This window comes from Panthera onca, chromosome D3, assembly GCF_046562875.1.
Source record: "Panthera onca isolate mPanOnc1 chromosome D3, mPanOnc1 haplotype 2, whole genome shotgun sequence".
NCBI classification, from domain to species: domain Eukaryota; kingdom Metazoa; phylum Chordata; class Mammalia; order Carnivora; family Felidae; genus Panthera; species Panthera onca.
In genome coordinates this window covers 43577094-43591112 of record NC_138350.1, presented here as the reverse complement: position 1 = coordinate 43591112, position 14019 = coordinate 43577094, and the positions used below count along the sequence as shown (strand labels likewise).

At 35.3% G+C, this 14019-nt stretch overlaps 1 protein-coding gene across 7 annotated transcripts in view; it reads left to right on the top strand.

Moving 5' to 3' along the window:
- The window catches only part of ESCO1 (establishment of sister chromatid cohesion N-acetyltransferase 1), a 77630-nt gene extending 63814 nt beyond the window's left edge, over positions 1–13816 (top strand). For 6 of the 7 annotated variants that reach the window (XM_060613420.3, XM_060613418.3, XM_060613419.3 and 3 more), the window contains 4 exons: positions 412–501; positions 3566–3709; positions 5491–5678; positions 10834–13816. In XM_060613420.3, coding sequence (XP_060469403.2) covers positions 412–501; positions 3566–3709; positions 5491–5678; positions 10834–10981 — 570 coding nt within the window. In that variant the 3' untranslated portion in view covers positions 10982–13816. Of the gene's footprint in view, positions 1–411; positions 502–3565; positions 3710–5490; positions 5679–10833 lie in introns of those variants that run through there. The other variant, XR_009604300.3, reaches the window with a different exon arrangement.
- The last annotated feature ends 203 nt before the right edge of the window (positions 13817–14019 follow it).

Sequence of the window (14019 nt, the reverse complement as noted above, 5' to 3'; positions counted from 1 at the left end):
GCATGCCAGACATAAAACCATGAGTGTTTGTTTGTGGAGGTAACCATGTTCCAAAGGAATTTAAGAGTTCTTTTATCAAGAAACTGGGAGAGTTATCTTTCAGGCTCTGGGAATCACTTATTTTAAGGGGCTTGCTTTTGGTGTGTGATTTTCAAAATTAATTTAAAATGGGAAATGGTAAATTAAAAATATTCTTGTGGTATTAGATTTTTGAGTGAGTAGTATAGAGAAGTTAGCTTGCATTTTACCTATTGTATGCTTAACAAAATAGCTGATTGTATCATGTAAACATTAATGAGAATATTTTTCCATGTTTGCAACTTTTAGACACAGCAATATATTTTTCTTCTTGTACATGAATATGATAAATGAAATATGGTAACAAAATTCATTCATATTTTTTATATCTAGGGTTGGAAAAAAGAAAGAATTCTGGCTGAATATCCTGATGGCAGGATAATAATGGTTCTTCCTGAAGACCCAAAGTATGCTCTGAAAAAGGTAAATTTTCAGTGAAATTTCGTGTAGAATGGATAATGTAATTTTGTAGCCACTTTTAACAGGGTAATGCATTATTGGCATAGCATATTTAAACACCAATTCTGAAAACAAGCAATAAGCATTTAAAGAATAAAGAATACAACCCAACTGAAAAATTATGCTTTAAACTTGTAATGGGTTTGGGATATGTGAAATAAATTTTTAGTGAATTGATTACTGTCCCATATTATCAGTAAATTGAGTGATGATATAATAGGCATGCTAGTTTATGATGCCACATAAGTGACTTCAAGAATCAGAATTATAATTAAAATGTGAATAACCTTGAAAATTAAAATGAACAATTTTAAAGTTTCATGTTGAGAGTAAGTTTTTATTTTTATTATTTTTATTTTTTGAAGTTTATTTATTTTGAGGGAGAGAGAGCGAGCAGGGGAGGGGCAGAGAGAGAGAAAAGGAGGGAGAGAATCCCAAGTAGGCTCTGTGCTGTCAGCGTGGAGCCCAATGTGGGTCTCGACCTCATGAACTGTGAGATCATGATATGAGCCAAAATCAAGAGTCAGATGCTTTACTGACCAAACCACCCAGGCACCCTGAGAGTAAATTTTTAAATAAAAACTTATTGCAGAAGAGGATATAATAGTAGTAATTCTGAGATTAAGCATGAGGTAATCATATAATGTTAAGAGAAAAAAAGATATATTCTGATTTATAGTTATAATGTAGAAAACTTAAAAAGATCCTCTTATCTAGTGTGAACCAGGTTTTACTCCAACTTAGAGTTCCATACTTTGAAGGTTTGGAGAAATAAACCAGAGAGGTAATGAAGTCTGGAATCATTCTATTACATCAAGTATCTTTTTTTTTTTTTTTTTTTCCAATTTCCACATGCGTTTTCAGAAGTACTTTGTAATGTACAGCAATGGGTCCAGTTGTCTATATGTAAATCTTAATTTCACTGAGCTATGTCCAGAATGTCTAGAAAATGCAAGAAAAATGATTTATTTATGCTTATTTTTAGATTAACAATTGGACCTCTTTAAATTTAGGATAACTTAACCAATAGCTCAGTTGGTTAAGCGTCTGACTTCGGCTCAGGTCATGGTCTCGCGGTTTGTGAGTTTGAACCCCACATCAGGCTCTTCGCTGACCACACAGAGCCTGGAGCCTGCTTTGGAGTCTCTGTCTCCCTCTCTCTGTCCCTCCCCTGCTCACACTCTGTCTCTCTCTCTCTCTCTCAAAAATAAATACCTATTAAAAACAATTTTTTTTTTTTAAATTTAGGATAACTTCACTTGAAAGGGAGGTTGAAAGAAACATTTTAACCCTATAATTTGAAAATATAGCTAACATTCTACTTTATCTTACTGTTTTTGACTTCAGATAACCCTGTATTATCTATGACGGGACAATCTCAGATAACCAAATAAGCCCCCATACTACACCACTGCCTAATAATATAGACAATAGCATTTAGAATGACACATAACTATGCCCCCTGTCTTATATTTGAAACATTGATCCTTGTCATAAAAACAAATATTTGTTAGTTAATATTGGATTAGTGATTGACTAAATGTAAATTATGTAGTTTTTGGAATTCCAGCCATTACCGTTTGGAAATGAACAGTTGCTACACCACCACATGTGGCATTTGGACTTTTCTTAACTAAGAATATTAAGTAAATAAGAACATCCTCGTTTTAGTTTCTCAGGACAGAATCTTAGTAACAATGCAGTATGTTACTAGTTAATATCCCATAATGGGTTAAAAATGAAAATCTAAGGAATTGTGAGTCATTTGCCTTTAGGAACTGAAATATGAGTTGTATTATGGGCTCCTGTTCTAGGATTAAAAGGACTTGAGTTTTCATCCCTGAATAAAGGATTTATTACATGGTATTCTACATGTCAGAGGTATGAAGACTTAATGCTCTTAGGGGTTATTTTCATTTTAAACTTAGTAACACAAATGAGTATTTGTTGGACTGATTATTTGCATTTGCTAAGTGTTTATTTTTGAGAAAGCCTGAGCAGGGAAAGGGCAGAGAGAGAGAAACCGAAGCAGGCTCCATGCTGTCAGTGCAGAGCCAACCTGGGGCTCAATCCCATAAACTGTGACATCATGATCTAAGAAATTAAGAGTCAGGTGCTTAACCAAATGAGCCACGCAGGTGCCTCTTGCATTTTTTTTTTTTTTTTAAACTGGGGAAAGAAGTAATGTTTGAGTACTTACAAAAACCTTTTAGTGCCTACAAGAGCTAGAGCTTGTATTTGACCTTGACCACAGTTCTAGGAGGTAAACTACAAGAAGCATGGTTTGATGTCATATTAGTATTTAAGGATTCAAATCTCTGCTCCTTGGTTTTCTAGATGTCCAGTATCTGACATGAGAAAGTTACCTTTGAATTTTCTTCCTTGCACATGTAAAGTGAGGAACCATAGACTTTGAAGAGATGTTGGATTTAAGTAAGATAATATCTGGTCAATGGTTGATAAGGAATAAACATGTGTTTCTTTCCTCTCACTTCCATTTTGCTGATGAGAGTACTAATTAAGGCTTGGAAAGAAAAGTGGCTTGCCTGGCTAAGATTCCAGTGAAGCTCTCTCCAGTTCTCAAACCCGTGATGCTTCTAATGGGACGCTTTAATGTTCTTATTGTCCGTTGTAGAAACTCTCACTGTTTTTGTTCTTTAGACTGCTGGTCTTGGCATTACTGTCCATTTTTTACCTCATTTTGCACATTGTTCCGCAGGCCTTGAAAAACAGGTCAGTAGGTCAGCATAATCATTCCAATTTTTTTAATTTAAATTTTTTTTTATTTTTAGAGAGAGTAGGAACTGAGAGAGAGAGAATATCTTAAGTAGGTTCTCTTGCTCAGTGCAGAGCCTAACATGGGGCTTGATCCCTAGAGCCAACTGAGCCACCCAGGTGCCCCCCAAAGAACTCTTTAAACAATGTCCTGCTTCGAATAATATACTCAACTTACTGAACTGTAATAGTATATTTTTACATCTATACATTGCTTTTTTTGTTACAAAAAATACTGTTCTTTATTTGGCAGGTTGACGAGATTAGAGAGATGGTTGATAATGATTTAGGTTTCCAACAGGCTCCACTAATGTGCTATTCCAGAACTAAAACACTTCTGTTTATCTCTAATGACAAAAAAGTAGTTGGTTGCCTAATTGCGGAACATATCCAGTGGGTAAGTGACTTTTAAAGAGTGTTCATATGTAGTTTGGTGGCTAAAGGGTTTACTGTGTAAACTTGAATAACATAATCCTGGTAAATTTATCAACATTTGATGTAAGGAAGCATGTGAATGTCAGATTTCCTGTAATTTTTTATTAAGTGGAATTGTATCTTGCGTGAGAATTAGTTTCTCAAGTTAGTATATAAAATAAAAATTTTATAAATGGAAAGCACTGTAAAATTTTGTGTAGGAAGTTTCCATGTTGGAGACTAATGTAATGTATGCTTCAGTCGCTTTAGTACTGGAATGAAGCAAAGGTTGGCAAACTGTTGCCTGAGGACAAAACCCAGCCTGTTTTTGTAAATAAAATCTTACTGTAAAATAGTGATATCCTTTTGCTTACATATTGTCTGTGGCTGGTTTTCCACTACAAAGACTGAGTTGAATAGTTGCAGCAGAAGTCAGGTGGGCTACAAAGCCTTTCTTTATAAAAAGTTGCCCATCCCCAGAACAGATCACCACTTCTTTGGTTGAGTGCTAGGTAAGAATTTGGTTTGTATTTAGGAGCCAAATTGTACAAAAACTAAATAAAAGAATCACAATAAAAGGTATATGCTCACATTGGGTAAGTTATGTACTAATAGACCAACTTAGGAGAACAGAAGATTCTGTTTATGCTCAAAGAAGGCATACCTTATTTAAATTGGCTTTTTTCAGCTGAGCTCTTGTTCATGAATTCAGTGCACATTGGATTTGACTTCTGTTCAGTTGGTATCTTTTAGTATATAAATAGTTGCCTGCAAATGTATATTTTATCATAAAGTTTTCTAACGAAACAAAGTCAAAACAAGTCTTCATGGACTAATTTCTATATGTTAAAAAATTTCAGCCTTAAATTGTATAGCTTTATGAATCTTGTCTATTTTAACAAAATTGATTTAAATGAATAGCTGATAAGGTGATTTGGGGATATAAGTTTGATATGAAATGGCTTGCAGAGTTTGCCATATTGAAATTGAGTTAATTTTACGTAGTGCAAACCCTTGTATTTTTTTCATTTCTGTTCTGCCTAGTTCCACAAATGATTTTTGCAGTGTTTAGAAGATAGTTATGTAATGGCTGTTTGTTGTTAATTCTTCACTGTATTGTCTGATTGTTTTAAGTTTTGTACCATGTCCCATCAGAAGGCTGGTTGTTGTCCAACTAGACTGGTAGAGGAGACATCATGCTTTTTAAAGCACTTTGGTGGTTTTTTTTTAAAGTGACAGGAGTGTGGGGAAAGCAGCTTTTAAAACTCTTGATTCTTCTGCCATTCCTATTCCTAGTTCTTGCATAGCTGTGAACCCTAAAACTGTGGCAGCAATCACACAGACAGTTGTTATGACTGCTGAGTTCTTCACATGTGCTTTGCTGGTCCTTGGAATGTGGGTAATAGAGGAAAAAAATAACATTCAGTTGCCATTATGGGCCAGCCATGATGGCAAGGTATTTTGTATGTATTACCTTATTTAATTTCTCAACAGTTTTCTGAAAGAGGTGAAAAATATCTCTAGTTTATAGATGAGGATCTCAAATCTTAATTAGTTACCTCTCTCATGGTGACATAACTAGTAAGTGAATTAGAATGGAATGGAGATTCAGGTCTATTTCCTGCTAAAGTGGGAGTGAAAATATACGTGACTCCCATAGTTTAAGAAGCCAGACACATGTAGTGATCTCCTCACTAAGGTTAGTACTAGACAACTGATAATTTTCTTACTTTAAAATTTTTTCCTCTAATTTTGATATATTAGGGCTACAGAGTTATAGAAGAGAAACTTCCAGTTATCAGGTCAGAGGAAGAAAAAGTCAGATTTGAAAGGCAAAAAGCCTGGTGCTGCTCAACATTGCCAGAGCCTGCAATCTGTGGGATCAGTCGGATATGGGTATTCAGCATGATGCGTCGGAAGAAAATTGCCTCTCGCATGATTGAATGCCTAAGGTAACTTGAATGTAATTCTTCAAGTCATTTTCTGTTGTTCTAAGATTTCAGCAGATTTTTAGTATAAAGATTGGCATTTAATTAATCTTAAATGTATAATCTTTATCTTCTTAATTTAAAATTTGTGTAATATTGTCAGCATATTGGATCTGTGTTTTTTATGTGAAGTTAATCTGAGGGGGGAGAAAGCACTATCAGTTAAATACTGTTAAACCATTTTTGCTTACTTGTAACTATATTAGGGCAAAATAACCCACTTATTTCAAACTGTGTTCAATATCAGAGAATTTTAAAGAAAATCAGATCAGTGTGGGAAGTTTTTTGGGAATTTAGCTTTTAGGAAAATTTGTCTCAATTTAAGAATATTATTTGTAAATTATTTAAGTCTCTTATTAGTTTTTCTTTTTGCTTTTATTGCTTGATTTTAAATTAAAGGTATAGAGGAAAAGACTCAGATAAATTGCATGTTTTTTTGTTGTTGTTCTTTTAAAGTACCTTTGCTAACAGATTAATGGAAGTTCAAATTAATCATGCAGATGAGGTTTTCATGTCAGTCTCTTGTTTTTGTTTATTCCTAAAATCCCTGTCTGCGATTACTGTAGGTATAGCTTTCAAAGTAATTCATCATTGTGAGGTCATAAGGCTCTAGAAATCTTAGAGCCTTAATGTGTTTCTGGTCTCTTCCCCCTTATTTTATTGTGAATAATGATCCAGGAGGGCTCAGATCTACCCACACTTTTCATGATGAGTGCAGGCAGGTATATTTCTAGCTCTTTAAAAACTAAACCTGGAAAATGCAGCTGCTGAAATACTAGTCCTAAATATGAGGGCATTGCCCTTCCTTTGTTTTTTTAAATGAAAAGCAGTTTTATTTATCTTTAATTTTTTTTTAAGTTTATTCACTTAGAGCAAGAGCGAGCACAAGTGGGGGAGGGGCAGAGAGAGAGAGAGACAGAGAGAGAGAGAGAATCCCAAGCAGGCTCTTCACCATCAGCGCAAAGCCGAAGTCAGATGCTTAACCACCTGAGCCACCCGGGCGCCCTGCCCCTCCTTTAAGATTACAGTGTGAAAATTCTGATAGTCTGTATCCTGGCTAATAAAAAAATTTTTTTTTGTTAAAAACAGCCATATTGAGCTGGGATTACGTAGCATAAAATTCATCTATACAGTCAGTGGGTTTTAGTATATTCAGAAGGCTGTGCAGCCATCATCACTTTCTAATTCCAGAACATTTCCATCACTGTCCCCCCACAACCCACACCTGTTAGAAATCACTCCCCATTTCCCTCTCCCCCACCTTCTTACAATCACTAATGTACTTTTCTATCTGAATGAATTTGCCTATTCTGAACATTTCATATAAATGGATTCCTATAATATATGACCTTTTGTGACTGGTTTATTCTACTTAGCATGTTTTCAAGGTTCATCCATGTTGTAGCATGTATCTGTGTGCTTCATCCCTTTTTTTATTGCCAAATAATACCCCATTGTATGCATATACCACCACATTTCATTTATCCAGTTATCAGTTGATGGACATTGGGTTGGTTATACTTTCTGGCTGCTATGAATAATCTATGAACATTCATGTACAAATTTTTGTGTGTTTTTATTTCTTGGTAATTGGTTTGCACGTTTTTATTTCTCTTGGTATATACCTAGGAGTAGAATTGTTGGGCCATATGGTAACTGTGTAACATTTTGAGGAGCTGCCAACCTGTTTATTTATCAAAGCAGCTACACTATTTTACAGTCCCTCCAGCCACATAACAGGCTCGATATCCTCACCAACACCTGTCATAATTTTAGCTATCCTAATGAGTGTGGAATGGTATTTTGTTTTGGTTTTGATTTACATTTTCCTAATGACTAATGATGTTCACCATCTTTTCATGTGCTTATTGGCCATTTATATATATTTTTTAGAGAAATGCCTATTCAGATCCTGTGTCCATTGTTTTTCTTTTTCTTATTAAATTATAATAGTTCTTTATAATATATTCTGGAGACAAGTCCCTTATCAGATATATGATCTCCAAATTTTTTTTTTTCAAATTTTTATTTAAATTTTAGTTAACATATAGTGTAGTATTGGTTTCAGGAGCAGAATTCAGTGATTCATCATTTACATATAATATCCAGTGCTCATCATAACAAGTGCTCTTCTTAATACCCATCACCCACTAGCCCATCCCCCACCCTCCTCCCTCCATCAACCCTCAGTTTGTTCGCCATGTTTAAGAGTCTCTTATGGTTTGTTTTTCTTTCTCTCCCTCCTCCCATCCCCCCCCCCCATATTTTTCTGTTTTGTTTCTTAAATTCCACATGTGAGTGAAATCATACGGTATTTGTCTTTCTCTGACTGACTTATTTCATTCAGCACAGTACACTCTAGCTCCATCCACATTGTTGCAAATGGCAAGATTTCGTTCATTTAATAGCTAAGTAATGTTCCATTGTGTATATATACCACATCTTCTTTATCTCTTCATCCCAGTTGATGGACATGCAGGTATTTTCCACCATTTCATAGCTGTCTTTTCATCTTTTTTATGTGCTTTGAAGCACATAAAGTGCTTCAAAAGTCTTTATTTTTGATTCAAAATCAAAAGTCTTTAATTTTGAACTCCAAATTGTATATCTTTTTCTATTGTCATTTGTGTTTTTGGTGTCCTAAGAAGCCATTTCCTAATGCAAGGCCACAAAGATCTATACCTATATTTTCTTCTAAGAGTTCATTATTTTAGTTCTTACATTTAGGTCTTTGATTCATTTTAAGTTAATTTTTGTGTATGATGTGAGATGAGATCCAACCTCATTTTTCTTTTTTTTTTAATTTTTTTTAACGTTTATTTTTGAGAGCATGAGCAGGGGAGAGGCACAGAAAGAGGGAGACATAGAATCTGGAGCAGGCCCCAGGTTCTGAGCTGTCTGCACAGAGCTCGACATGGGGCTCGATCTCATGGAACTGTGAGATCATGACCTGAGCTGAAGTTGGATGCTTACCTGAGGCACCCAGGAGCCCCCAAACTCATTTTTTTTTTTTTTTTTAATATGGATATCCAGCACCATTTGTTAAACAGACTGGTCTTTTCCATCAAATGGTCTCTGCACCCATGTCTGAAATCATTGATTGTCAGGGTTTTATATCTGGAGTCTTCAGTTCTATTCCATTGATCTGTTCTTATGCCAGTAGCACACTGTTTTCAATTCTGAGGCTTTGTAGTATGTTGCAAAATATGGAAGTGTGACTTCTTCAGTTTTGTTCTTTTTTAAGATTCTTTTGACTATTCAATGACTTTTCCATTTCCATATGAGTTTTAGGACACCAGTTTGTTAATTTCTGCGAAAGCAGCCATAGATCTGATTCATAAACACGGGTTATCTTTCTCTTTATTTAAGTTTCCAGGTTTTACACTTCTTTTGTTAAACTTACTCCTGAGATAGTTAATTTCAGGTATATAGAAATCTAATTAATTAAAAAATTTTTTTTAATGTTTATTCATTTTTTGAGACAGAGCACAAGCAGGGGAGGGGCAGAGAGGGAGACATAGAATCTGAAGCAGGCTCCAGTCTCTGAGCAGTCAGCACAGAGCCTGAAGAGGGGCTCAAACTCAGAAACTACAAGATCATGACCTGAGCTGAGGTCAGATATTTAACGGACTGAGCCACCCAGGCGCCCCAATTAATTTTTTTTAATTTTATTAATGTTTACTTATTTTTGAGAGAGAAAGAGAGAGAGAGAGAGCAGGGGAGGGGCAGAGAGAGAGGGAAACACAGAATCAGAAGCAGGCTCCAGGCTCCGAGCTGTCAGCACAGAGCCTGATGTGGGGCTTGAACTCACGAGCCATGAGATCATGACCTGAGCCGAAGTCAGACGCTCAACTGACTGAGCCACCCAGGCGCACCCCCAATTAATTTTTTAATCTTGATCTTGTATCCTGCAACCTTGCAGAACTCCCTTTTTAATTAGATCTAATATTTTTTGTGTGTGAATTCCTTAGGATTTTTGTATATATAAGATCATCCAAAAGTGTCCAAAAAGAGAGTTTTTTACTTCTTCCTTCCTGATCTGCTTTTTAGTTTCTTTTCCTTGTCTACTTGCCCTGACTAGAGCCTGCAGTTAAGTACACTATTGAATGGAAGAGGTGCAAACACAGATAGCCTTAACTTGTTCCTGATCTCTGGGGGACACTTTCCAGTCTTCACATTAACTTTAATGTTCTCTGATGCTCTTTATCAGGTTGAGAAAGTTCCTTCTACTCTGATTTGTTGAGTGTTTTTATCATGAAAAGGTGTTGAGTAAATGTTTTAAAACCGTTGTTGCTTTCCTAAAAAAATTTTTTTTAATTTAATTTTAAAATTTACATCCAAATCAGTTAGCATATAGGGCAACAATGATTTCAGGAGTAGATTCCTTAGTGCCCCTTACCCATTTAGCCCATCCTCCCCGCCCCCCCCCACACCCCTTGCTGTAACCCTCTGTCAGTTCTCCATATTTATGAGCCTCTTCTGTTTTGTCCCCCTCCCTGTTTTTATATTATTTTTGTTTCCCTTCCCTTATGTTCATCTGTTTTGTCTCTTAAAGTCCTCATATGAGTGAAGTCATGTGATTTTTGTCTTTCTCTAATTTCACTTAGCATAATACCCTCCAGTTCCATCCATGTAGTTGCAAATGACAAGATTTCATTCTTTTTGACTGCTAATACTCCATTGTATATAGATACCACCTCTTCTTTATCCATTCATCCATCGATGGACATTTGGGCTCTTTCCATACTTTGGCTATTGTTGATAGTGCTGCTGTATACATAGGGGTGCATGTGTCCCTTCAAAACAGCACACCTGTATCCCATAGATAAATGCCTAGTAGTGCAATTGCTGGGTCATGGGGTAGTTCTATTTTTAGAGGAACCTCCATACTGTTTTCCACAGTGGCTGCACTAGCTTGCATTCCCAGCCTAAAAATTTTTTTACCTCACATTATTAATAATCTATGTGAACAGTTATTTTCAATGATTTTTAGAACATAAACATTACCTGAAAAGTCTTTCTGGTCAAATTGTATTTGACAGGTTTTTCCAATTTTAATGATAAAAATAGTAATTTTTTTTTTTACCCTTTCACACCCCCCCCCTTTTTTTTTTAATAGGAGTAACTTTATATATGGCTCATATTTGAGTAAAGAAGAAATTGCTTTCTCAGATCCCACTCCTGATGGAAAACTCTTTGCAACACAGTACTGTGGCACTGGTCAGTTTCTGGTATATAATTTTATTAATGGACAAAATAACACTTAAAACAAATTCTTGCCTCTTGCTTGCAGTACTAGAAGACATCTACTGAAGAGAATGGATTGGTTGCTGACTTTAACCAGGAACTAGGGCCATTTTTATTACAATGAACTCAGGACTGGCAACAACCATAAGGTTGTTCCATTTTCATAAAATTGGAAACAATGCAGTAATAGCTTATTATTGTTTTGTTTTTTAAAGAAGATATTTTATTATCTTTTACAGAAATTTATGATTGATGTATTTTATCTATAGTTATTTAGACATGTTTACATGCAGCAGATAATTGTTCATAGTGGACTGAAAACTAATGCAAGGACTATGGTCTCAGTGATAAGTATATTTTGAAGTTCTTAATATGGAAATATACCAGTGTAGCTTGGTACTGTATTTTTTTATATTGATCTGCTGATACCAGTTATAGTTTTAAAGATTGTATTTTTACAGAGCGGAAAACAATGTTTTTGAGTTACTATTCAAGAGGGTGCAATATTGCCTATTTAGGAATTCAAAGCTAATTGTTAAAGGGTCTGAAATACATTTTGAAGGAACCCCTGCAAAAAAGCAAAGTTCCAAATAAGCAGGAATAATTTGGAATATTGAGCATTTTCTTCCATTTCTTTCTTTCCTATTCTTGATGCAGGAGGAAGTGGAAGGTGGTATAGAATAGAGGCTTTCCTTCTTGGAGAGCTTTATTGTAGTGACTAGAATTAGAAAATACCCTCTAAAGTTTATTATTCTTTCATTCTGGTTTTATTTCTTAAAATAAATGTTAATTGGGTACACTTAGGCTAGTAACAGATCCCAAAGAGGTTTTATAAAAACCTGTGGAATAGTTGTAAGCTAACTATGGATGACTTGGTATCTGCTTTGTTATTCCTCAGAAATACTACACTGAGTATATGCCTGCGTTACTGGACTTCATTTTGATACTTGTCTATCCTTCATAGTGCCCTCTACTTTAAAGGGTTTATATGTTGAAAAACTGCTGTGGCCTTTTATGACCTTGTATATAATGTAGAATAAAATAATAAAATACTTGATAGCTTTTTCTAAGTGATAAATGTGATGACAGTGTGTTGTCATTTGTGCTTTTTCAGGGAGTTAAATTTGATACCTTAAAATAGAATTAAAATAGTGGCTTCTTAAAAGTTTCACCATTTTGCCGAAGGATCAGTATGTCAGTAACAATTCTGAACTTGGTCTTCAAAAAGCAAAATCCTAACATGGAAATATTCTGATCTTTTGAAGAAAGAGCCATAGCCCAAGAATGAAGCACCACTATGGTCTAACATAGATTATTTTTATGAGCTGAAATGATAATCATGTCTTCATTAAAAACCAGCTGAAATTTAGAGCTTTAAATTATCAGGTGTGTATTTTATCCCCCTATAGATGTATGCTTTTCACATTTATAGAGTGGTATAAGGCTCTGTACTGTTCTTTGTAGGGGTGTAAATATTTCCCTTTGACTCATCATAATGGTCTGACTTGACACTCCCTTGCCTTTGAACTTTAAACTCTTACAGTCACCCCTGGTGTCATCATTTGCCTGACAGGGACTGTAACTTTTTAAAAAGAGCATGCAATTTTCGTGTATAGTATAGATGCTCTATTAACTGTTAATCTCATAATACAGATCCAGTTTGCATAGAAACATGGTATGCTGCTTTGGGGAGCCAGAGTTGGTGTTTTCTAGGGGACTTGGAAGTAGAGAATATATATCTATTGGTTGGTTTAAATGTTACAATTACTAGGAAGACTGTTTTCATGTTTATATTGAAGAAACAGCCCCTCAAATAACTTTTACAATCTAGGTGTTTCTGTAAGAATAGCATTAGTAACATCTAACTTTTGAGTGTTTGCTATGTGTCACACCTTTAATATAGTGCTGCATTATTTTATTTAATTGTCATGACAACTCAAGAATCTGGAATTTAGAGATTAAGAGACTGCTTTATAGGAGTCTGGGTGAAAAATGTTGAAACACTGAACTAAAGTTATGATGTGTTGATGAAGATGAGGAAACAGATAAACTTTGAGGAGACAAAATGGAAGAATCGAAAGAGTTGATAACTGGCCAGAGAAGGATCATGGCAAAGAATTTAGGGTAATTTGGAATTTTGAGTAACTGAATAGATGGATTGGCTCAGAAGGGAATACTGGAGAATTACTGGGAGAATTGGACTAGGAAGGATGAGCTCAATTTTGGTAAAGATTTTGACGTGGTTGCAGAATCTCCAAGGGGAGATACCTGTTTGGTATATAATTGGATATGTTGATCTAGAGTTTGAGAGAAGTTTGAACTAAGGAAATTTAATAATTATTCAGAGGTTTAGAGGAGATGTCCCCACCCTGAGGTTTGTAAAATGACATGGTAGGAGAGAGTTGTGAGGAATACCATCATTTAAGAGTCTTGAAGAAGAGTACCTGGGAAGAGGTCAGAGGATCAGAAGAGAGTGGTAGAAACCAAAGGAAGAGTTTCAAGAATCAGGAATGGTCAGCACTGTCATATCACAATTGAAGGCCAAAGAGTGACACTAGAAAAAGAAGAGTGGTCTTTTCAGAGTGGTGGAGGCAGTAATGGACACTGTGAGTATCCACTAATGGCCACAAACTTCAAAATAAGTTGATTCTGTAATTGTGATGATCTAAAGATGCCTATGAATTTGTCAGCTGCCCTTGAGTAGTTGTTGGTTCATTATAAAAATACCTGCTGTATAGATGTTCTAGAAACTATAAGTATAGACAGGAACCACAAGGTTTTATGGGTTATGCCCTTGTTTACAAGGACGTGCAGTGTTTTTATTTTACAAGAATTATTAAAAAATCAGTATTTTACCATTGGGTGAAGTATGACTATCTTAAGGACAGTAAGTATAATAGACATGCATTGATATTTTAATTGTTCTTGCTTACATTGCGTGGCTGCCCAGCTAGGGTGTCTGGATAGGAACACAGAGACCTGCCTAACCATATGTCACCAGGAGTTACAGTTGCTGATTTGATTTATGGAAGGTAGACATATGTATGTCTTCAACCTA